At 38.4% G+C, this 26,385-nt stretch overlaps 2 protein-coding genes across 3 annotated transcripts in view; one reads left to right on the top strand and one right to left on the bottom strand.

The window, feature by feature from the left end:
* The first annotated feature begins 9,725 nt into the window (after positions 1 to 9,725).
* On the top strand, positions 9,726 to 15,334 carry LOC118336237 (vitelline membrane outer layer protein 1 homolog). The gene is made up of 4 exons (XM_035672839.1): positions 9,726 to 9,983; positions 11,413 to 11,525; positions 12,852 to 13,158; positions 15,237 to 15,334. Exons 1-4 carry the CDS (start codon positions 9,774 to 9,776, stop codon positions 15,237 to 15,239), a joined length of 633 nt encoding a protein of 210 aa, XP_035528732.1. The 5' UTR covers positions 9,726 to 9,773; the 3' UTR covers positions 15,240 to 15,334.
* Positions 15,335 to 19,311: 3,977 nt separating this feature from the next.
* LOC118336213 (raftlin-like) overlaps positions 19,312 to 26,385 on the bottom strand; it is a 99,995-nt gene continuing 92,921 nt past the window's right edge. For both annotated transcript variants that reach the window (XM_035672814.1, XM_035672813.1), the window contains exons 9-10: positions 25,488 to 25,563; positions 19,312 to 24,716 (exon numbers count right to left, since the gene is read on the bottom strand). In XM_035672814.1, the coding sequence (XP_035528707.1) occupies positions 24,039 to 24,716; positions 25,488 to 25,563 (754 nt within the window). In that variant the 3' untranslated portion in view covers positions 19,312 to 24,038. The remainder of the gene's footprint in view (positions 24,717 to 25,487; positions 25,564 to 26,385) is intronic.

Raw genomic sequence — 26,385 nt, forward strand, 5'->3', positions numbered from 1 at the left:
AAACACAAGCTTTAATGGAATATTAATGGGATGACCTAATTTTTGTTCTTGTAAGTACTCTATTACTGTACAAATTAATATAAAATTCCAATATACTGAAGTATGATAGGACAGTGATTAATAAGACATCCCGTACCTTTAAAAACAAAAGATAATTGCTGTAAACTTTGTATTTAAACAAAGATGTGTCAGGTGTGCATATTGTGTTTATCATCCACCAGGTGGCAGCAGCTACTCATGTTAGAATTTGAGTTACATCTTCCTCCAGTGTTTTTCAAGGTGGAAACATTGTTGTCACTGAGTTACAAGCACTGATTGGTTTGTGTTGTAAGGAAGTCATCTCAGCATATGAATCCAACAGTGTCAGTTTGATATTTGGGAAGGGGACAAGCTGCTCAGTTTGGTGTTTGTTGGACCTCAAACGCAGCACGGCGATTAATCTGTTCCCAGTGCTGCTGGTTTATTTCTTCAAGGTAAGTTATGTAAAATTACATTATTAATGATTGTTAGGAGGCATTACAATTTTTAGTTTGCAGATATGGAAAAAGCAGATTAAAATAAAGAAACAGCAGAAAAGTAAGTTATTACTTCACTGAGGATGCAGTATACCTTGAAAAAAATGGATTAATGCTTTGGTCATTCAGGACACACCATCACATTTTGATCAGCTATGTACTATAACCAGATTATAAAAGACACTTTCTGTCACCGACTGTATTATGCAGCACAGCTACATTTTTTACAATACAAATCATCGTGTCTGGTTACCTGCCAGGGTGGCTGATGGAGCCAGGAACAGCCACATTTTAGTAGCAGCTTGGATGATGTCCAGTGTTAATTCTCCACAGCATAGACACCAGATTTGCTTACAAAAACAACTTTGAACAACTTGACTGCCAATTGCAAACACCATTATGTCATGTAATACAGTAGTTCCCAACCTGAGTGACATATTTTATGGATATTTCATATTATCTTCAAAATTGTACATTAACCCAAATAGTGAACTGCAAGAACTTTGTGTAAAATGAGTGATTTGGATGGATTTTGAGAAGATTATTTCCCTCTGTCTGTATTATGTATTTAAAAAATAATAATTTTTAACCATCATACAGACCTAATAGGCTTCTTCTTGGACAAATTAAGCTTTGGCAACACATAGTACATCAGGTTGGGAACTATTGATGTAATATGGTTTTAATTTTTGCAGGCAAACACTTGCTTTGACGGCCAGTATAATATTGAATGTGATGATAATCAGCTGCTCTGTATGTTGACCCTGTCACCTAGAAGTTTTCAAATCTTTTACTTCAGTAAAAGTACATCAATGTAAAAATACTTTATTACAAGTCAATTTACTCTAAAAAAAAAAGTGCATTAAGTGTCAGAACTGAAAGTACTCTTAATGCAGAATTATGTCCCCTCTGAGGCTCACAAATTCATATTCAGATTTTGGACAAAAAAAAAAGGGATAATTTGGCTTTTTAGGCCTAAAACTGTTATTTAAATGAAACCATGTGAGAAGTTGGTAAAAGCTGTTAAATGACAAGAACACAATTTAACACCAGTAAATGGCCAAGAGTCATGCTGCTGGGTTCATCATTCCAAAACTCAGACTAGATTATAGCCGAATCCCAAGAACGAGTCAGTGAAACTACTATGGTGTAATGAGAGGAACAGTAAGCTGTGTTGTTTAACACAAGTTAATGAGAGGAGTGCTCTGGTGTGTATTCTTTAGAGAAGAACAGGTACCAGCGGGGACTGTCCCTGTGAGCTGCAATTAACCTCTCTGGGTGTATAATCATGCATGTATTGTCAGTGCAGGTTAAAGCGTCTGTCGCTGTTTATTGTGCAGCCCTGCGCTGGGGAGTTTCCATTAATTAATGTGCGTTCCATATACTGATATGTGTATCTATCTTCCCCTGGTTTAGGAATCAATTACAGTAAACTTATCTTTCAATCTTGTATCACTTTGCATGTATCATTTTAATTTATTTTAAACTTGCCATGCCACAGAAATCTAAAAAATGTTTTTGTTCTTGGATGATTAAAGTAATCTGTTATTTGATAGGTTGGACCTCTTTCAGAAACACTTAGTGGCTAATATAGTTCAATAATAATGTATCAACTGACAATATGAAAATAATGTGACAATGTGAAAGGGGTTGCTCATAGTAATGAACCTTCCTTGCAGTTCCCCCTGGGTTTATGAAGCTTTATAGTGAGTTAAAGCTCATTGTTTAGCTGTCTGGCTGCAACTTCACTGTTCTGGCTCTCATAGCATTGTTTTCGGCCACAGCATGCAGCTGTTTTTAACAATAAAGCTTTAAAAACCTACTGTTCACTGCCTGCCCATCACCAGACATCAGCAGTTAGCAGCTAGCTGGTGAAGGTAGTGGAGCATTTAGCAGCTAAAGAGCCAGATATTTCCCTCAGGACTTGGTAGAGACCAAACACGGAGCTAAAAAGAGAGTAAATATTGGACTTACATTTGTCAAATGAATGCTACTGCTCCGTAACAGCTGGATACGCAAATAAGCACCTGTTCGTTAAGTTCACTATCAACATCACTATCAAGTTATTAAAGGTTTAAGATACTAGTAAATGTGTTTTCTTTCCATTGCCATTTTCCTTTCCATCTCCCTGAGATGTTTTTTGGCACTATGGAGGCTTTTAAAAATGTCCCCTGTTCACATACCTTTGTCTGAAGCTGTTTTTTTATGATTTGGTTAATGTCAAATGAGCAAATCTTAATGCACAAGCATACAATGTTGTTTCAGACAATTTTGTGTGAGGACCAATAAGAAATGTTTTGAGTGTGTAGTGGGGAGGCAACAACAGCAGCATATTAATGCCTCTATTTATAGAATGAGATGTTTATACATTTGGGTGCACTGTTGCAATGTCGACATACATTTGGCCCTTTGTGTAACTTTATCTGTCTTTGTCAGTCAGTCCCACCTCCATGATCTACCCCAAACAGGAGATAGAACTCGGGGTCCCCAACACATCATCAGCTGGTGGACCCGAGTAGGGGTCAGCCAGACTCAGTACTACTCTAACAGCAGCTTCAGCTTCTGATGAATTGTGCATATGTAGTAGAAAATATGACTTTAGAGATTCAGGTGATAGATAGTAATGTAGTAATATTAAACATCAGTAAGTGATATTTGGCAGGATATTATTGGCACAAAATGTTGGCAATAGGTAACTTTAGTTAAAAGTGGCATCAGCTTTCAAAAGTTCACATCAGGGAAACTATGTGTGTGTGTGTGTGTGTGTGTGTGTATTTTTCCACAGAGGTTGAGGTACATACAGACCAACAGGTTGTAGAGACAGCAGTGTGTGTTTGTGGTGTGATCCTGGGGCTGATTGGAGTTGTCACAGGACTGGTTCATCATGAAAGCCAACAAGTCCTGCCAGGCGTATCAGGCACCAAGACAAACACCTGAATTTCGATGTCAGATGTGTGATCTTTCTTTATCTTTTTTCCCTTGTGCTTTTCCTCTGGGAGGGAGATAGAGTGAGATTTCTTTTTGTCCCCATCATAGTTTTATTTTTCTTTATGTTTTACTCCTGCAATTTTTTATGTTGTCTGTGTTTTTTCCATTTCTGCAACAACACTGCATCTACACCTCAGCTAAAAAGCATGTAAAAGCAATAGTTTGATGTTTTGGAAAATATGTGTTTTGCTTTTTTGGCAGAGAGTTAGATGAGAAGGTTAATAATACTCTCTTGTCTGTACTGTGAATAGTCAGGAAATTGTTATTTTAGCTTAGCATAAAGACTGAAAACTGGGGGGAAATGCTAGCCTTGCTCTGTCCAACAGTAACAAAATCTGCCTACCAGCACCTCTAAAGCTCAATAATTAGAAATAAATAATCTGTGTATTGTTTTATGCTTCAGTTTTTTTTTGGATTAAAGAGATATAACAAGTTAATTTGTGGGCTTTAAAGGTACAGATTCAGTTTTAGTCTGCCTTATATTTTACAGACAGATATGAGAGTGGTATCAATTCTTGCCATCTAATTCTCTGCCAGAGAGAAAATTTCCCAAAATGTGAAACTATTCCTTTAAGAGGCAGCGAGATCCTTAGTTTAGCCTCTAATTACTATTTCTAGATTATCCTGAAATGTATGCAGTGGACTTCAAAAGTGTTGATATTGTTGACTCATGACACAGATAGTTTAACACATTTTCTTCCAGAATGTATTTATTTTTCTAATATAAGACTTTAGGCTTTAAACCATGTTTATGCCATATTGCAGCACAGCATCAAGTTTGTAGCTTATTGTGTTTGTCATGCAAAGCTCATGGTGGGAAATTGAAAATGTCTGTTCCTGTTTGTTGCACTGCATGTTAAAGTACATGCAAAAACACATTAAAATTAAAGAGAGCAACTCCCATTCATGCTCGTGTGTTTATTAACCCTTCATCACAGCAGCCGTATGATCACTGGCACGCTCACAAAGTCACCATCAATTATCCCAGCATCGACTCAGCTTTTGGGCAGATTGCTGGTCCTGCAGTGACTGCCTGACACAAATGATCAGTAAATGTTTGTCATGTCTGCTTGCTTGTGTTTTAATACTGGCACAGAATGGCGGCGCTCCAAACGGCCTCTGTTCTCTGCTGGGTTTATTTGGCTCGTGCCTGAATCTAATTATTTTCACAGTGATTGATAAGATAGCTGCCACATTTTAATATGGAAGCGTGTGCAGCCTCTGAGGGATGAATCTGAGATCTCAAATACTGAAAATATTGCAGCTTTGATTTTGTATAAAAGTATATAATCAGCGGTGAAGAAATAATTCATACCTTGGACTATAAGTAAGATTAAGACTGCAATTGTGCTCAAATGATAGAGCAGAGAGAACAAATGCTGAATGACCAATTAGTATACAAGTGGCACCCTAATAATAAGCATGGCATTGCAATGGAAGAGCACAACTAGACTAACCACATTTCTGTGTCGCTAATTTACAAGTAATTGTGGTGTACAGAACTTTCTCCTATTAAATAATTTTGAGCATGACAACAAAACCCCCGCTATGACAAAACCTGAAAGACTTGTTCATCTCAGCACTGCCCTTGCATAAACATTTATATTGTCATTTACTTTACGAGAAAGCAGGATGCAGTTTAGTTTTTGAGGTTTTACGGAGCTTGAATGAGTCTGTAGGCTTTTGCATGCAGCGAGTGATGAACTTTGTGTTGTAGTTTTCAGTGTTTAAGAGATGATTGGACTTTATATTCCATACAAACTCAGTCTCTGCTGTTTCACTTTGCACTACACCAGCAGGTAGGTGTCTTCATGTATTCCTATTGTATTCCAGCTTTTATGTACTATTTCATACTATATAATAGATTACACATCTTTTGTTTAACTGCAAGTCATTAGGAATTATTCTGACTTAACATATTGCTGCAATCTCGCCCAAGTGGTAGACATACATTGCCATCAATAAAGCCATGAAATAGAACAAATAGGCTGATTTTGTTCAGCAAATGAGCAGTAAATCAAATGAGTGATTATATTGTCATAGCTGTCAGTACTACCTGATGTCCTGTCTGTTACAGGTGGCTATGTATATCAGATGATATATGACTGTGTGTATGGTGACAACATCATGACAACGTGGGCTTCTTTGTAAAAAACATATTTAACCTGAAGCTTTCCACCATGTATGTTGGCTTTTGAGAAACTGGCATGAAGTATGCAGCCCATTATAACAGTCAGACTTGGAGAATAAAAGAAAGAAAAGGTCAAGTGGAGACTTTTTGCAAGATTATTCAGAAGGAGCACTTTGGATAGGAAAGCTATGTTTTTTTATTACTTGTACCTTTGAAAAAGGAAATTTTGAAGCAAGATATTAAAAGCCTATGCCACTTCATTGGTTTAATTTACGTCACTGGAAAAGGAAAACAATTGTTCTCTCCCTACTCTTTAATTAAAGGGCTAGAAGAAAACCGTTTAGCCCATGACTCTCTCCTCTGCACTCTGCCTGGAAGCAGGCTCTACGTCCAACCGGTCATTTAGCTAATTTTGTGGTCTAATCATGTCGACACTCCAGTGCCTCCGACTATCAGAGTCCATCAGACTAAGCTAGCTGACTACAGGAAGCAGTCCATGCTTGAGTGCAGTGTTATGGGTTTGTTTCCTCAGGATATGAGGGTGAGCAGGCTGAGAGATGGGGTGTCGTCAACACATATCCTGGCCGACGGGGACCAGAGCTTCCAGCTTCACTCTTACCTGTTCACACCCAGCAAAGGGGAAAGGGTGAGCTGCAGGGTGGACCACAGCAGCATGAAAGAGGGCCTGGAGGTGGACTGGGGTAGGGGTTAGTCCAGAAGCGAATAAACAAACAAATAGTGTTGATATTTAGACATTTACAAATGTCATAACTTAGTTACCATATGTGTCTTTTTTTACTTAATAGCAAATGAATAACACTTCGCATGTCTAAGACAAGTTAGTACATGGACCGCCCTCTAGACTCTGGGGGTGTAGAGGAGCCAGTGGAAGATCAAACTGCATTGATTAAATCTCCTGAAAAAGTCTGAAGATAATGCCGTGTTCATGCCTTATGGGATGGATGGCAGAGATGGAAATGATTGCCATGTTAACGAGCATTCGCGTCATCTGACAACTCAGGAAGGTTGTATGATTACAGAGTTGGTTGTGTGAGGGTTAAAAATACTGTGCATTGACAAAATTACAATATATATCCAATAAATTAGGGTTTAATTATACTGAATGATGGACTTTGGCTGACGTTAGGCATCCATGTTTGCTTTGTTTTCAGGTTCTTCTGTATTATTAAGCTCCCAGTCGGATATATCAGAGCTTTCAAAAAAGTTCACTTTTGACATGAAGTTGAAGTTGGTAACATGTAATTATGATTGCTCTGATATGACATGAATGCAGCATAATGGCTGTGATGAGGAGGTGGTGGATGGCAAAGTAGTCTGAGGTCTCTCTGTTCCTCCCCTCAGCCTCAGCCTAAGACATTCTCACTTCTCAGAGGCCCATGACTTTCAAAACCTACAGTTTTCTCCCAGTCCGGCAGTTGTCCCTTGCATGTTCCCATATTTCTACATCATCTGACCTCCACACCCACCTGTTCACCTGCTCCTCATTCCCTCATTTCTCCCTATACTAGCCATCCAGCACCTACTCCCTACCAGTTGGTCTACTGTGCCCCTATAGCCATAGAGTTCCAGCTGCTGCAGCTGCATGCCTGTTTCCTACATGGTATTTTCCTGCCTGCTTGCCTTTCTGAATTCTTTACCTGTTGTTGATTGACTGCTTGTTGCCGAAATACAAGCTCAGTTAACCTTATCTGCTGCATGAGCCAAATATCTACAGCCAGAATCGTTACATACTCAGTCTGAGTTTTTCCAAAAGCTTCATCTGATGTAAAATACAATTATAGAGGAATTTCCTGGCACATTCGAAGGACACCTTATCTTCTTCCTTCCCACAGTTTTGTAATGCACAATTTTAATGTTCAAGAAAACGTTGTGTTTCCTAGCAAACAATTAAAAAGTGGGCCAGAGTGTCCATGATAAGAAACATTTGCTTTATATCTTAATTAAAAGTAATTCCATCTATTGTGTGTGTATAGGGAAATTAGGGAATATTATGGTATTATTAGGCTAAAAGTGTTTTTCCCCAAAGCTTGATTTCAGACGGTGCCAACTTGATCTTCATGTCACCTTATAACATTTTATTCCTGGCCTAGGAGGGTATTGAATAAGTAAGTACTCTGATCTACTATAGGATCTGTGAGCAAATTAAAATGTCACTGTCATTGTTTCCCTCACTTAAACACCTTTGGGATGCTAAATACCTGAAGAATGCAGTGGGGATCATCTCCTTCTTTGTCAGCTTCACAGCAGCAGCTGTTAGAGCAGTTTACTATTGGTGGAAACAGAGGTTTGTTGACGTCAGTGTGCGTATTATGAAACCACTCACTTTTCTTATGTGCAGTGTTCATTGTTTAGTCAGAGATGGTGAAAGAGACCAGACTGTGAAAATTGATGTAGTTAAGTTACGAAATATAACAGGTCATCAGGTTTTATAACACTTTCTTTTCATATTTCAGGTTTGACTTCAGTCCATTAGGCAGCAAGGACAAACATCCCCATGTCATCTTTCAGAATTATAGAGGTTTTAACAGAAGGTAGTCTTGGTGTTAAGATGAATAAAACATAATAAAGCTCAGCTGAATGCGTGGATTAGGTTACATTATAAAGTATTAAAGCTGGTAATAAGAAAATAGTCCCTCGCAATATGCTGGCTGCCGTGACTGACCTACAGTGGGAGGAGAAGATGACAACTGGCTCCCTGACATGGCAGAATTCCTTTTTCTCCCTTTTTTTCTTTTATCATTTTTGTCAAGCAAGGACTCAACTGAGGTATTATCCCTAAAAAAGTGCTATAAATTGTTCCAACTTTTTGTTATGATGTTTTTGTAAGATGAAGGTGTCCGACCTGTCACTTAACACAAGTCTCTCACCTTGAAATAAGACTCATCATCTTTACATGACATGTCACATATGTGTATGCTGGATCTATTTGTCTATAAATAAAATAAAATAAAATAAAAATAGAATCTTTAATTATAAACTTAAACTTAAGTATAGTGTAATGCTAATGCTACTTTTAGGGTGTGTAAGAGTTGTGGCATTTAGCGGCGTAGTTGCAACTCACGTCGCTCCACCCAACTACAGTGGCGGGGAAATGCACAAAAAACACAAAGACCCCCATCTAGAGCCAGTGTTTGTCCCTTTAGTGGAGACCAAAACAGAGCTAAAATGAGAGTGAATATTGGACTAACATTCATCAGTAATCAACTTTTTTACAGCTTTTTGGCCAGAAATTGAGTCATTACAGGTTTAAAGATAGTGTAAGTCTAGTATAGTATACTATATATGTTGTATGATGATAAATAAATTATACATGTACAGTTATGTATATTGGAAGATGCAAAAATATACATTCAGATGTATCCAGTGTGTTAGGGATGTGTCTAGAAATGCTACCATCCTACCTAGTTATTGTCCTAAATGTGTAAATATCGTCAGAGAATTTGTATTATTTTCAGGTTCATGTCTAAAAATATGAGTGTGGGAAGTTGGGTGTATGAATAAAAAGCTGTATCAGTGACACCTAGATTATGAGGCTGTTTTTCTTATTTCAGTAAAACTGGGCTTTTTTTTAGTTTTTATCAGACAACTGTGATATGGTGTGATGTCTGAGCATATCCAGGCGAGACAAAATAAACAGTTTACACCTTTTCTTCTAATCTCTTATTTACTGGCACCACACGTCTGAATCTTATTAATCTTGGACAACAGCAATCCTTGCAACAATCGATTACAAGACTTCATAACTAAGATGCTGCTGCTGAACCATATCCTGTGGATTACATTTGTAAAGGTAGCACAGACCCGTGGATTTTCTATTTGCTGCTGAAATGTTAAATTCCCAAAAATTTGATTCACAGCATGTTGTAATGTCCAAGATGAATGAATTATTAGAAGCATAGCAGAGATTATTTGTCTCTGAACGTCATGGAGAAAAAAACATTTCCTTTTCCAACACCAGCTGTTCATTCCCACACCGCTCTCTGACTCTGTAAATGATCCATCCTGATACGAGTGGTCTATTTTGGAATTGACTGTGAAGCTATAAGAGCTTTGAGCCTGAACCCCCGGTACTTGTCAGTTGGCATTTCAGAGTGAAACACTGACTCACTGCTGTCAATATGGCAAGTCTGTTCACCGTTGTGGCCCTGCTTGCTGTGCTGTCCGGAGGGTTATGTGAGGAGAAAACCTTTTTGCAGCGAGCCGGTGCTGCCTTTAGCACAAGACACTACAAATCTATGCTTACTGTGAACAACGGGGAGCAGTTTGGAAACTGGACCTGGCCTGAGATGTGTCCTGACCAGTTCTTTGCTGTTGGCTTCAGTATCAGGGTAAAGGCACTGACTCTTTCCCGAATTACAGATACTCTAATTAATATAAATTTACTCTGGCAAGGCAAAGAAAAATATTTTTTAAATATTTGGTGATCAGATGAATCACAATCTACATTTAATTATAAAAAAACTGAGGGAAAACACACACAACAGGCAGACATCCAAAAACAAAAAAAGTCCAATACTACTTGTTAAGGTCACCGTTTGAGCAAACAGCCTTCTTCAGGATGAGAACAAAAACTCATCATCTGACCAGCATAATAACCAAGGCAGGTGTTGCAAACCAAGGCAATCAACTTGAGGCTAACTGAGACTTTGCCTCATCATTTTTGATACTGTAAATATCTGTCACATAGTGACTTGTAAGCTTGGAAGCAATTGAATCAATTATTTATCTGGCTTGTATGTATGGTGGTTTGTTTTTTGAATGTTATCACTTTTCTTTTGGTGTCTAATTTGTGCTTGTTTTCTTGATAATGTGGACATGTGATGCGCCTTCCACTGGCCTCAAGTTGATTGCCTTATTGTTTATTGTTTTATTGTTTATTGATAAAACTGGCTGTTGTTCTTATCCTAAAGATAAGCTAAGAAGCAGAAGATACAGATAATAAGAACTGTTGTTCTCAAGTTGAAATAAGTGCATTGAATTTGAGAGTTTGCCTTTCCTTTTACGGTTTAATTGAAAAGGGTTGGAAAATTAAATCTAATCTAATTTCAAGCCAACATGTTTGTCCATATGTGCATGAAACCGTTTTTGGTTGCTGTAGTTGTTCCTCTTCTCTCCATACTCCTTTGCTAAAGAGACTTCAGTGAGATGGGAGACACAATTCAGATCAATTCACAGCCAATATGGAAAGGTGGAACAATTACAGTAAACAAAAACGTTTCAATGTACAAATAAAATGGGCATGAGAGTATAGTTGCAAACCTAAAAATGCAAACATATTCTTCTAAGGTGGTTTACAAAGACTTGAGAAAACAGCATTTGAATAACAATTCTCAGTAACTGAGATGAAATAGACCAAGCGCGAATTCGCAGCTGCGACCACATATGTGCATGCATCCATGCATTCATACACACACACAACACACAACACACAACACACACACACAAACACTTGACCTATATGCCAAAATTCAGCCTCCTAGAGTGAAAGGACAGAATAAGCTATAGAGCTGCTGGTCACAGCTAAAATGCCTCTTTTTGTTTCAGATATAACCCTCACTTCTCTGCATAGACCACAAACCATAACATAACAATCTATTCTTTAACCTGATATGAATTTGCTATACATTTTCTGGTGAAACAGCCATACATTTAGTTGTTTCATCTGAATAAGATAACATGAAGATAAGAAGCTTGTTTGACCAGAGCTGCTTCTGGGAACTGTGTGTGGGAACTGACATCTGTTTTTTGTTTCCTCAGGTGGAGTCTAACCAGTATGGGGCTGATGACACTGCCCTGAACGGCATCCGCCTCATTTGTGCCAAAGACGGCAACCGAAGCTTCCTGTACTCGATCGAATCCCACACCGGCTAGTAAGTAGCCCGCAATGGTACCACTGTTTAATAAGGCACACTTTTAAAAGGGATTAGAAGTTGTAATCAATGGCTTTATTTATTGGTTAGTAAAATTAATTAATCTATATGCATTTAATGGATCCCCAACTAACAGGTTGTCCTTTCGTTTTGGTAAAAAAAGAAGTTATGAATGTTGGGAACCCCTTAATGAATGCTCATGGGTTTGTCACTGTCTAATCAACAATTAAAGGTCCAGTGTGTAACATTTAGGAGGAGTTATCGGCAGAACTGGAGTATAATATTAATACGTTTGTTACAGTTAGTGTATAAACACCTGAAAATAAGAATTGTTGTGTTTTTGTTACCTTAGAATGAGCCGCTTTATCTACAGAGGGAGCAGGTAGTCTTCCACAGAGGCCACCATGTTGAACCGGCATGTTTCTACAGTAGCCCAGAACAGACAAACCTGGCTCTAGATAGGGTCTGTGCGATTTTGCAAGTTTCGAGGCCACCATAGTTTCTCCTACTTGCTTGAAAAGGCTGCGATGTATTCACTTCATTTTTAATCATCAAATCTGCTGTTGTGTTGTTAACAAATAGATTTTGGTCCAGATTGTCTATAGCCCATAATGTATGATATCTGATATTACTGCTTGAACATTAGGTCAGCTGTTCTTCCACACCTCCTTGTGGTTTGTTTCTTCTACAAGAAAGTTTTATTTTAAAGTGCACAAACTGTTAGGGACAGGGGCATGGAGACTTTAAGAAGTGGCATTAAGACTATAACTGTGGCCATAACACTCATTAAATTATAAGTGTAAATTAATGTGTTAAATTTGACAGCATTTAACACAGAACTGGGGCGTTTTTTAGCGGTGACAGGTGCCACCCCTCCAGATCCGCCCTAATGTGTTCTAATGTTGGACAGTAATATCAGCATATCAGTAAAAATACTTTCCTTGTAACCTTTTTGAGCATGTCTGCCACTTAAGCTGAAATGGTTTGATTGATATCTTTAAATATGCAGCTGTTTGTTGCTATGGCCAGTTCGATCTTGTGAAAGAGATCTTTTCTCTCAGCGGGACTAACCTGGCTGTACTATAAAGGTTAAATAAGAATTAGATAAATAAAGTAGGTACTTTGAAAGCAGCAGGAAGCTGGAGACCGGCAGTTTCCCATCATGTTCAGAGGGGAAATGAAAGCACTGCTTCTGCCAGGATTGCAAATTAGGTGTTCAGATGTTGAAATGTCTTGACGTCCCTCCAGTGTTTCCAGCCCCCATCTTGGATCTTTTCCTGATTTTAATTTTTTTTTTCCTTCACTATTTCCTTCTCTCCTGTCCAGCTTCGGTGACTGGTCCAGCCCACAGTACTGCCCCAGTGGTGTGCTCACCTCTTTCCAGATTCGTGTGGAGCCCCATCAGGGTCTGTTCGGTGACGACACGGCCATGAACAACATCAAGTTCCGCTGCAGCAGCAACCCGACGCTGGAGGGCCCCGGCATGGACTGGGGAGAGTACGGCTATTGGAGCCAGGAGTGTCTTGATGGAGGAATCTGCGGCATTGAGACCAAGATGGAGGAATACCAGTATGGCCTCGATGACTCCAGCCTCAATGATGTGCGCTTTCATTGCTGTGCCAAGTCTCAGCAGGTAAGATAAAGGTTTATATAGTGGAAACCAAAGCCCCGAAATAGCTGACTGGTTAATGATACATCCACAGAAAGTACAGACTGTTTTCTCTGGATGGCTTTATTTTGGTTTATGAGAACAATCTTATTCCAGACAGGAATATGTGAACACATAGTATGTGTTGGATGTATACTGCCACTAAAAACAGTAACTTTTACCCTAACCTTAACATGCAGCAAGATGCAAGAAAACCTAACCCTTTGTCCTTTCAAGAATAAAAGTGTGGTATGGTTACAGATAATGGTGGAAGAAATACTGTGAAACCTGAGAACACATCTTAATAAAATAAGTAAGTTAACATGAAATAACATGGTAATCCTCCAAAAATCCTATTTTGACTGCAATTCAAGTTTTGCAGGATATTAAGTATTTGGCAATTTATTTCTTTTGTTCCATCGACTCATTTTCTTGAAGTTGACTTTATGTTATTACAAAAACCTGAGCCTCACTGACCACGGTCAGTAAGGCTTTGTTTTTATTTCAGTTTAGTAATCATTATATGCCAATTATGCATCCAAATAATTCTTAATGATCCATCGAAGTGTAAAGATTTCATGTTAATCACATAAAAAAAATTTCTATAAAGAAGCATTTAAGTTACTTTATTCAGATAAATTCTGTTAACACATTTTAAATAAGTTTGGAGAAATGCTGCATATGAGTGTAACTTCAATTACCTGAATGCAATTGCTACAAATTAACTTAATTTACTATAACAATAAATATCTGAGTTAATTCTATTTAATTATCTTTCATGCTCAAATAGTTTGAGTTAAAAGGTTTAAGGCAATTGGTTTCAGTTAAACTAACACTAAACATCAGGTTTTAAAGTCAACGTAAGCACATCAGTACAAACATACTCAACTAGTCCTACATTCAAAATCTAACATAAGTAAAAATACAGATGAATTATCAACAAAATGTTCTCAAGTGTAAATAGAAGTACTTGTTCTGCAGACAACTGCCCCCTGTGAGTGTAGCTATCTTAAGTGAATAACATGAGGCAATGGAAAATGTGTTTGTAGCTAAAAACAAATCAGAAGTGGTGTTTTTAGTGTTTTCAAATTCAGAGTTAATTGAGTGGCTGTGCCTGAAGATATCTCATTAACTTGAGAGCTTTTGATGATGACATGAGATGTTCCCAGACGATGAAGATGGAGGTCTGACTCCTTGAGGAACTTAACCACCAGCTGTTCCTCAGGTTTGGAAATGTTCTGGTCTTGTCGTGACACTTCATTTTAAGCCATACCATACTGTATGCTCACAACTGATTAACACTACAGGGTCAATTATTTCAGAGAACGCAAACAAGTCTGCAATGTGTAATCACAGTTACATAGACGGGAATTAGATTTGTTTGCGCACTGCATCTTTAACCTCTAGGGGATGACAGATTAATAAATCACTGTCCAATAACCAAAGTACTTTCATATTTTTGGTTTCAAGCCTTTGTTATTGGGGTGTTTGAATCTAAATAAACCAAATTAAAAACAACAACAAAGGAAAGATTTTTATTTTAATCTGGTTCAGATCAAAGAAAAGGTACTACAGGTTGGACTGCAGCCTATAAATCTGCTGTTTTTTGAGCCACAATGAGTCCTTATGAACACAGAAATCATATTGCAACAGTTTTAGTTAGCGTCCCACTCTCTGAATATAAAACGAAAATACTAATAAATGAGTGTGGTAGTGTGTTTGTTTTTTTGTATATTATTGTGTGGTACCTCTGTCCCCAGGGGTGGAAGCTAGACAGAGAAAACTGCACCTGATAATGTTTTGACCTTGGAAACAACAGTTGACACAAAAATGTCACCCCAAGGTCCATTTAGCTGTTTGGGGGCTTTCAATCATATCTTGTCCATTTTGGCTTCAAAAGCTGAATATCTATCTATGGTTTGGATCTATTTTTTAACATTTGAAGGTTTGCAGAAAGACCGTATGAAATATTTCTAATGTCAAATGTAATATATTCTGTATATAGTTCTGTGAAAACCATTCATTGTTGTTTATGATATTGTGTTTGACGTTTTTATTGACAGTAAAAGGTGAGGTGAGGTGAACACGAAGCCGACCTGATGCAGTTCGTCTCCAATGACCTGAACTCAAGGATGACAAATAATAAAAAGTCTCATTTGAATTGCTGCTGTCTCTTTAATGATTTTCCAGAACCTGAAGGTATTGATGTGTATAGTGTCAGTTGCTTCCTTTTTCAGATCAAAGTTTAGAGCAGTCTACAATAAACTGACGGTTATTTGTCAAAACCTCCAGCTGTCTAAACAAAGTTGAGTGTCACCTTCAGCAGGAAAAACAGAAAGATTAAGGAGCACCGCTTCAAAACAAGTCCTCGTCTGAAGAGCCACTTTTTATATCATGTCATCCCCTCATCACCTCTCATCCGCATGAGAGCAGCCTGTTTTCATATCCTGTCTAGTGAACCAATAAGCTCCCAGCAAAGTCAAAATAAGCGTGAGCACACAAATAGAGCTGCTGCTGACACAGGAATTTCCCAGAATTCCTCCTGGAATTGAGGTAATTAAGAAATGACAAGAGAGGGGATATTAATTAATTTACAGTTTAAGGCCTGACAAAGGTTGATAAGACAACGATTGGCACACACAGAGGTAATTGTGTTAATTAATCGGTGAGTAGTTAATCTGCTAACACAGAGTGTGTGCGGAGGACTGGGGAGGGAACTTGAGGACGTTATCAAACGCTGCGGTAATGGTTTTCAGAAGATTTTGCAAGTCAAGGCAAAGTGATTATAGTCCTTAACACACAGTTATAGTGTGCCTATCTGTTATGGTAATTAATACACTCATGCTGACCTCATATCTAAGTTCAAAGTTGGCGTTAGATGCTCAAGTGCACTTGTTGGTCTGCTTGGAAAAACAGATATAATATCAGCATGAGGAGTGAGCTCATTTCAAGTTAATGATGTAAAACACAACCATCCATCATTAGTTTTTGTCTAAAAAGTATGGATACATGCTTATTGAAGATCTGGGAGCCAGAGGTGTCATCTTTAAATAGATTATTTTTGTAACAGCCAAACTTAAATGAAACCCACAAAACGTAACTTTAAATCTGGAAGTTTCCAAAGATACTAGACATATCAGGCAGAATTTAAGGGAAATTATGCTTCAAGGCCGCTAGAATATCTCCACTTGATTCAGTCATGCACACATAATAAACATGGAGTCTTGGGTTTAAATATTTAACTCAGTGTAAACAACATTTTGCCTCAATGAAGAGTTGGAAAAAGCTGATACATTAAATATGGGATGCTGTCAGAGTGGGAAGAGATGATTTTTAATTATCTTATTCCACTTAAAAATGTATTGCAGTTCCATTAAATTGGGGACATGCAATAGAAAAAGAGGTAAGATATCCTTACTTTTATATTTGTTTAGCTTCAGAAATGCTGGATCCTACATTTCCCATAATGCAACTCTTCCCTGCCTGTTTAATGCTCCATCTTTCAAACTGTATGCCCCCAGTTAACACAGGTTGTTTAATCTCAGTCTAAAACCTGAGTTATTGTGTCAGAGCCACTGAAAACATTATACAGCTGGTTTCATACTCCATTTCACATATAAACTGACCATTACACTATGTGTAAAATAGGTGTAGTGCCACTTTAAGGAGTATAAAAGGCAATATAAGGTGGATATTATTTTATACCTGGATTATTTTATGATGACATGAAATTGAGAAAAGCTGCAAACTGTCGCAGTGGAGAAGCTCAAACATACTAATGTTTGCCTTTTGTTTTGATAAATTAGAGATTAGGTATTACAGATGTTGGCAATTCATATTCTGTTGATGAAATACTCATAATGATTCCAGAAATAACAGGGGTCTTGTTTATTTTGAGGTCTATTTTGCAGCACATGAGGCCTTCAACAGCCAATAGATGGCAGTGATGCGTCAAGCAGCACTTTAATCTCACCAGAAACAATGACTTTTATGACACAACACCTCCAATATAAACATTTTAGACTGATTATGTGGGTGTAATGAATTCTGGATCAATGAATTCAACATTAAACACCTGGCATAGCCACGCACCTGCACCTCTTAGTGAACCTCAGAAGCCCTCTGGGCACAAAGGCCACAAACCTGCACTGAATAAACGTTAACCCCGCCCTGAATGCTATTTTCAATCATGAAAACAACATTTTTTCGACTCACAAAAAGAAACTTCATTATTTAAAACATGCTGCCCTCAGCAATTTGTTGTGTAGCATTACCTCTGGGTCCTACGGTGGAACCTCAAGGATGTAACGCCCCGGGTCATAAGTTTAATATGAAAACCACAGGCTCAATGTGTTTCTGACCAGCTTAGTGGCTCGCCAAAAGTCCCCAATCTGCCTCAAGAGCCATTAACGCTTCCTGCAGTGAACTGAATGAATATGGTGTTTGTGGGTTTGGTTGAAAGCAAAGCCCTCCTCTTAATGACCTTATACGCTCCCCTGGGCTCCTCGCTCATGATAGATCACACTGGCTGTGTTTTCTCAACTGTAAATATAGTTCTCTTCATAAGCACCGTAGGGTTATTATGATGAGTGCCGGCCTTGGTTTTTATGTGAAATATTGATGCAAGAGGGACAGTTTTGGGGCTGAATGGCATTGTTTTGATGTAAGGGCGAAATGAATGATCTTGTTGTGGTGTTAGAGTGTAATAACTATAAAGCTGATCTATTCCAACGTTTCCACAGTAATGACGGTAATAACCAGATGGAGCAGATTTAAAAAAACAACTTCTCCTCTCTTAGAGAAAATAAGTGATTTGTGTCTATAAGTCTTATATCCCTGCTGCATTCTGCTTCTTTTTGTATTTTCACTGTGTTCAGTGGACTGAAGTTGTAATTTCATCTTTCAGTTACTTTCTGTATTTCTCCAAGGGCAGCATGGGGTGTCCTTGTGCAGAGCAGTATGAACTCGTTTCTGCTGGTTAATGACACAGAGATAACATGAGCACTAACCATTGTGTCTGCTCATTCTCAAGGTTGCAGGTAAGGCTGTTGAACACAAATCTGATCTTCAGAGGGTTTTTTTCTGTCTTAGACTAGCTCTGTCTTGTGTGTATGTCACAAAACTGGAAAGGCTGCAAAATAGACGGTAAATAAATATAAATGTAATTTACAACTGCAGGTAATGCTTATTTTAGTGTGACTTTGCTATGTAACCAAGCATCTTCATTTTAAAGGTTGTATGCACAAATGTGAGGAAAGATAGCAAGATTTATGTTCTCTGCTAGACTGCTGTATTTTGTTTCTAATATAATTATTATTTTTTCTTTTTTCTTTTCTTTTTGTTATAATTTTACCCAATAATTAAATGTTTAAGCTAATTTATGTTCAAACCAACGTTTCAAACCTTTATACATCCAAAGCATTGTACTACTCAGTGATTAAAAGTATATTACAGTTGTCTATGTGATACGTCTTGTGAACAATAGTAAGACAATGTACGTGACAGTATGAATAAATTGAAATGGACACTCTTCTGTTTTGGACTTGATCTTGACTCTCATACTTGGACTTGTCTTTGACTCAACATAAAGGTCCAGTGTGTAACATTTAGGAAGCTCTATTTGCAGAAATGGAATATAATATATGTTTTCATCAGTGTTTAATCACTTGAAATAAGAATTGTTATGTTTTGTTACCTTAGAATCAGCCGTTTCTGTTTATAGACTCTGCAGGTTGCTTTCCATGGAGTCCAACATGTTGAACCACCATGTTATAGCCCAGAACGGTCAGAGCAGACGTTGGCTTAAGATAGGGCTTTTCACGTTTCTCGCATTGTCTCTCCTTCATGCTTGGAAACGGAGGGTAAAGTAAGGGAGTTGCAATTTGCAACTGCACTGCTACATGCCAGTAAATTCTACGCAATCCCTTTGAGTTGTCTACCCCCTTGATTGCAGGATGTATGAATCAACTGGAAAAGTTAAACAGCATTAATAAGTTCAGCAGTCAAATCTAGCGCTGCTCCGTAATTCCTGGAAAAGCTTTTTGCGCTCCAGCATCTAAGTTACTTTTAATAGCAGCTGCCTTAACAAACAACAGACACCTTATTTCCTTCGACACAAAAGAAGCAAGGATACATGTACACATTAAATATAAATCATTTTATAATATACAAATTGTACAGATGTCATGAACAATAGGAATGTGGACATACTCAGGATAGCAAAGATAAAGAATACTTTTTCTTCCTCGATAGCAAACACTGCTATGCAAGTGACATCAGCACATGATCAAAGATATTCAACATTCAAGATGGCAGCCGAGGTGATAAAAAACTAACATCAGAGACAAAAACCTAAGAATACATTTTCCAGAGGCTGTGAGCAAGCTAAAGTGACAACACAGGAAAAAAATGACGGCATCCTATTGTATCATGTTCTGTCATTTCTACTCTGCCCATTTCACATCATAGTAGCACACAGGAAATGAACCATTACATTTTTATTTATTTTTTACAGCATTACCAAGAACGATTGCACCAGCGCCACTATTGAGGCTCAGAGACAATTATGCTGATATAAGACAGGAAACTGTATATTACCCTTTTTTTTTACACAAACGGGTAGAAGGCTGCAAATGTATATTTAAGTCTAACATTAGTCAAAGGTCTCCTTCTTTTCACGGACGGCTAAGTTAACATGGTTCAGCATCATTTAACTGATGAAGCGTCAAATCCTGCCTCGCTTTTTTTCTCCCTCTATGTGTTTTTCTTTTTTGTAATACTAAGAAAAAAAAATATCACAATTACCCACAGTCCCCTGGAGTGTACTCATGTCAGAGGTTAGACTGCACTGCAACCAATCAGCCCTTATCAGGGAGAGATGGGGCCCTGAAGGCCATGGCCTCAGGTAGGACGGGCGGACACAGGGTTACCGGTTGTAACTTGTGTCAAGGTTACGATCATCCATGTTTGTGGATCTCCAACTGGAATGTAGTGGGAGTCAAAAAACAGTCACATGAGATCATCTCGGCACTTAACTGATTTTCCAAACTCTGCTCTTCTAGATAAAGTGGAATATGACCTGTCTGTTTTCACAGGATGTCAGAGGGGAATAAATGTCACAGTTTCAGATTTTAAAAAAATGGGGGAAAAAGGAGAAAGGCAGGAATACTAAAATAAATTCATATTCATAAACAGATAGATGACAGTTAAAACATTTATCTTGATGCTAGAGAAAATGAAGAAATTGATTAAATCTGATGAAAACTAAGCTGACCAGGATTCATTCAGTAGGGAAATTTCATATATTTATAATGATCTCGTCAGCTATCAAAAGGCTTCATTTGGTATTGCCTTTCATACTTTATATTCGTCACATTCTGACAAATGTGTGAAAGTGACAGCTGAGTCTCATTTGCTCCTCAGCAGCTCTGATGCAAGAGGCAGCACAAAATATCTCTTGAATACAATAAGTGCTTATTAAAGCTCAAACAGCCGAAAGCTAAAAGCAGCTGTATGAAGTAGAAAAAAAAAAGAAAAAGAAAATACCACAGAGAATATTATGATATGACTTCATATCTTAATTCAATATAGTGGTTATTAGTCATGTGCTCGTGCAAACTCCTGTGTACAGCTGTGGAAAATCCATTCAGACTCAAATATGATCCTTGACCTTGTCTGCCATTAGCGATGACCTCACGTTCACAGGTCTGGGCTCTGTCATAGTGGAGGGCGAGAGGACAAGGAGCATATGTTTCAGGGGGTCACATACGCTGTGACCCCTCGGTTTAAAACCAACAACAGCCCTCGGGAGGTAGCTCAAAGCGTCAGTCAGAAATACATTTTAGCAAGCTTTAGCGGAACAGCAGAGGCAACGCAAAGTCACCATCAAATCTCTTGACTCAAAAACAGAACATTCACAATAATAAAAAATCGAAACATGTTAAAAATAAATCCAAAACATATTACCTTCATATAGACAAACACTTCAAATCTTTTATCCCATCACTCTGAATTCCAGTAATAAAACAGGGAACAACAGCTTCAAAATACCAACACTGACTGTAGCAAAACTTTCCTGTTTGACTATAACAAACATATAACACTTAAATCACCATTGTGCCTCTAAAAGACGTTTCTAAAAGCAGATTGTGGGCCATTTACAGTATAGTAATAAGGCTAAGCTGGTCACAGTTTTTATATTCTACTCTACACAAAAACACTTGCCATTTTACATTTTAAAAAATCTCAGCGGCGGGTGGATTCATTAAGGAGAGCACTTATTCATCATAATCGATCTTACTTGTGTGTAATTGAAGAGTTTCATCTCCAAAAAGGAGACATTTCTCTTGACCAAGGTATCATCTATTCTCATAAAACAAAAGATCCAAATTATGACAAATTATAGTCTGTCTAAAGCAGGACAGCAGGTAGTTTAAGTTCTTGATTAACCAAATGTGAACATTTTAATAAATACGTTTTCTGACATATTTTATGATGAAGTGTGTGTAATTTCCTTGCTAAATTTAACATTTTTAATGCAAACTCTTCCTCCTCAGTGCAAATGATTCCCTATGACATCACCAGTAAATCTGAAGGCTATTTGCTTGACATGTTGAGGTGTTTTGCTGTCAATACCCCCCCCCCAATAAGTGACCCCCATTATAAATGCATGATTCCTGACAGATACCCCACTGACAAAATCCATTAGTGAGCTAATGAGAGCTCTACACCGTGAACATTGCCACCTTCCTCCCTCCACTTCTCCCTCACCCCCACCCCCCTTTTAAAATGGAAAGCTACTTGATGCCGTGAAACAGCACATTATGACTTGCTTATTGTCAGAAATGATGTCTGGTAAGAGGTGCTTAAAGAGCTGGAGGTAAAATAATGAAGGAAATCTCAGTGGGGAATGTGGGACGCAAACGGCCGTTACTTTAAATGAGCCAATTCATTTATTTTATTTGACTCTCTTATGCTCTGTGGTCTTTCTCTTTCGCTCTCAACCTTTTTCTTTGTCTCAATTTCTCCTTCTCAATCTTCAGTCTTGGTCTCAGTAAACAACAATGCTCGGTCCTGACCACACAGCTTAACCTTGTTTCCGCACTGACAAGAGCTTTTGTTTGTGGCCATTGACTGGAAATTTAATTAAAAATGCAGCTTTGCGTGGAAATAAATCCTCACTCCTGTATGTAAAAGCTAACTAGGTGCATCTAAATATGAGTTCTGCCCTCAAGCTGCAAACATTCAGCTGAATTTCACATCCTTATCTGACTTGGCTTTGAATATGGAACATTCTGTATGCAAGGTGAGCTTAGCACACCACACCAAAGAGTGATTATTGGCTCTCTTTGAAGCACTTGACGGCTTAGAGCTCAGCGTAAACAATTATCTCTTCACCCTACTTTGGATTGCCTGTCGCAACAAACGTCTTTCCCTTCACCTCTACCAGTGTTCTTCTCCATGTTCCCTCCACATCAGAACTTTCTATGGTGCACAGAACGAAGGAACAAGAAATGGTGATACAGTCTGTGATCACGTAATATGCTTTTCTGAGCATACCTGCCTTTATATTGTCAGTCGTGTGGATGAAGAAGGCCTTTGTCCTGTCAAGATTCTGCCTTTTGGATTTTGGAGCTCCCTTCACAAACTGAAAAGAGCTCAACTCTCAGGTGAAAGTACACCTTGTAACAGGTGCTATAACTGGGTAGATAGAGAACTTTCTTCTATCCATTATTATAAAAAAAACTGTTATCCTTTCAGTATCTAATAAACCCTAATTAGACACATTAAAAGTTGACGTCAAAAAAAGAAAGAAAAGGCCTGGTCACACCAGAAAGTGGCAGCGCAATTTATTTCCGTACCTTTGAGAAATTTGTAATTCTAGAGGCTTGGTGAGGGAGGGACTATTTGCAGGGATATTTGGTAGACTAATGTATCTTGTAAGCTAACCACTAACACACAAGTGTTAGTCAGTCTCAATAGTTTCCTAGGTTTTATTTTTTCAGTACTGTCCTGTTCACTCCACTCTTAAATTATGGTTTATACACCATTTCATTCAATAAAGAGTCTGAGCATTGGCTAGTTATCTCAGTCGCCAACGGGACAATAAGTTCACACAGTTTATTCAAAAGAAGTATTTGTAGCATTGACCCTTGTTTCATAAATGTCTGCAGAGGCTGCCTCTTTTGTGGAGCAGTTAATACTCTGACAGAGGAGTTTAATAGGAGGAGGTAAAAGTGGTTTGGTGCAACACAGCTAACAAGATACGATAGCTTCCTCCATTTTGACTGTCAGAGTCACCATTGCTTCAAAGTTTAACACTGTCAAAATTGGTTTCTATTAATCGATTGGTTAGTGGTGCAAATTTGTGTGTCAAACTTATAAGAAAGAGAAAGAAAGAAACTGATTATACCTCCTTTGATATTTTTTTAAATGGTGTTGTTTTACATTCTGGTGTGACCAGTCCTCTAAACTGTTCATCATTCGTCATCATTCTTCACAAGTAAAAGAAGAATGCAGTTAATTTGATCATTGCATCATTCAACATTCAAACCCCCTCATCCAATTATTCCAGTGTCTCCACATTGACTATCCTGCACCAAAATCTCCTGTTTTGGATATATACATTCAGTATGTGTGGTTATACAGTAGGGCTGATGTCTGCAGTTACATGAAATTGTTCTGTGTCTATACTGTGGCAGGTTGTGGGGGACTTGTTTATGAATGATGGTAGGTTTGGAGAATGTTGCAGCGATGGGGATTGAAGCCCCTTTAATTTGGATCAGGGACAACACTGTGAATCAGTTCTTAAGATGGGGAATTTGAGAGGTAGGGCAGGGAAAAACCTTGACTTATACTACTTGGGGCTACTCTTGAGTCTCCTCTGGGTTTTGATTAGTCGGTGTGGCCAGTGAATCTGCCACGATCTCCTTGGCATTGATCTCTACGCCTGCTGGCTCTTCTGTCTTGCGTTTGATCGCGTCCTCTTCGTCCTTGTCTTTTTCCTCATCCGTCGCAACCCCGTTTTCGATCACAGCTTCAACTTTTGCTACGCACTCATCCTTCTTCTCTTTGGTCTTGCTCTGTGTTTCGACAGTTGCAACGATTTCCGTCACCTCTTGGACCTCGCCATTTTCGAAAGGCTCTCCATTCTCTTTTGATCCCGCTCCATCCAGTGCTATTTTTTCTTCTCCCTCTTCTTCTTTGCTATTTTCTGCTCGTTTGTCTTTTGTCGCCGCTCCTCCATCTTTCTTTTCAACAGTCTCTATGCTGATTTCGATCCCGTCATCGATCTTTCTATCTTCCTCACATCCCACCTCCCTTTCTTTGGATGTCTCACTTTCTCTTGCTGACTCTACATCGGTGGCATTCACCCTTTCATCCCTACTTTTCTCTTCCTCTTTCTCAACCTTTTCTTTGTCATCAAGAATCTTTGGATCCTCTGTGTCCTTCTCCATTTTAGTTTTTTTCTTCTTCTTGTTGTTCTTTGCTGTGTCTTTGATGCAGTTCTTGTTGGACTTGCTCCGGGGCTTGAAGATCAATTTCTGAAACATTCAAAGTTCACATTAGCATGTTAGTGGAATGCATTGTAACTCTTTAAATATGCTTTTGGGCACAAAGCAGTACACACAGACTTAATTAAGAATGGATCACAGTGGATCTAATATTGGGCTGGGATAACGAGCTAATTCAAATGAGTCTCACTGATGCCGAGAAGGAAATTGAGGCCATTTTGAGGGGAGTTATTGGTGGCCTCAAGGCCTGCAGTCTGACCAAACAAACAGGCAAAAATTTAATGCAATATGTCCTCAATTACTTGAGCAACTTCTGCACGGTTATACACACTATGGGGATAAAGCGAGAACTGAGATGAACTGCGAAGAAACAGACAAGAAAATCTTGTTAACGCTAGCAATTCCCTGAGTCTTAGGGCCTATTAAATTTGTTGTTGTGATGGCAGTTTAAATTCGGGTCACAGAAAGCATCAACATGGATTCATTCCATTGCGGACAAAGGTTAGCTTTAGAGGTTATCACCACTATTCAGGGTCACCAAGAAAGCATTACCAACCCTGCTTCCCCAAACAACACATTTGTCTGTTGCTGAAGAATTCCTGATATCTCAAACAGAGAGGAGTTTGTTCACATTTGTCCAGCGCTGTGTGTGTTTGGCTACTTAAAACAAAAAAAGCTGTGGAGTTGGAGGTGGCAGAAGGTGATGGTTGGCCTTGGATATATGGTGAGCCGGTTACAGAACGGCTGGTGGGAGACCCCACATTAGCCAAGAAATACAGAGAGGAATGTGAGGTCGTGTACCTTTGATTCCTTTCTCTTTCGGCCCAAGATGGGTCTCTGCAGGAAAACAATCTGTTTGGTGGACAGACTTCCATCACTAAAGGATGAGGACAGAGAGAGAAAGGGAAAGAGGAAATTACATGAATGATGTTACATTTCAACAAGACTCTGAGATCATTTTACTCTTTAATCTTTTTTTTGGCACTAATTTATTTAGAAATGATTAAAAATAAAATGAGAATGAATAGGAGATGGAAATAAGCTTTTCCCACTTGCTTTCTGACATTTAAACATTTAGAAACAATGTTACAAACACTGACAGATTCTTCATAATTTATTGTTTTCTTTGCTTGGAAAATTGCTGCAGAACTCCAAGATAAATATAATTTGTTTGAGTTAAATTCTGGGATAACACAGAGCGATGCATTCTGACCTTCCATCAAAGATAGTCAAATGATGGCCACTGCTCATGCTTTACACTCTTATCTGACAGTTTAAAGATATAGGCTCACATTTGTGGCCCAACCTCTTTACCGCTGTCATCTGTCAGTGTCGTTTCTACTCAATTTCCCTTGAGTCTTGCAAGGAAACTGATATTTCACACGCAATAGGGCAGATTTTGACGAATTCCTGAATGTCTGTGTGTAACTTGTGAACATCTTCAGCTTCTCAGAACATGTATTTCTTCTCTCTTCCTCAGTTCCACAAATATAATCCTCCATCCCATGCACATGTCACACTCCTGTGTTCTGAGAAGGATAATCTGCTCATGCTGACAGATTAATCGTGGCAGGAAATGTAGATTCATTTCTGAGTGGGCTTCCTGTCTCTCACTCACACTCTCAGTCCTTCGTCTGCTCATCTTTGTCATGCACAGCCCCTTTTACAGTTTTCTACAGTTTACTGTAGCTACTGTTAA

Source organism: Morone saxatilis, unplaced genomic scaffold, assembly GCF_004916995.1.
Source record: "Morone saxatilis isolate NCDOM2014 unplaced genomic scaffold, NCSU_SB_2.0 Contig24, whole genome shotgun sequence".
NCBI classification, from domain to species: Eukaryota; Metazoa; Chordata; class Actinopteri; family Moronidae; genus Morone; species Morone saxatilis.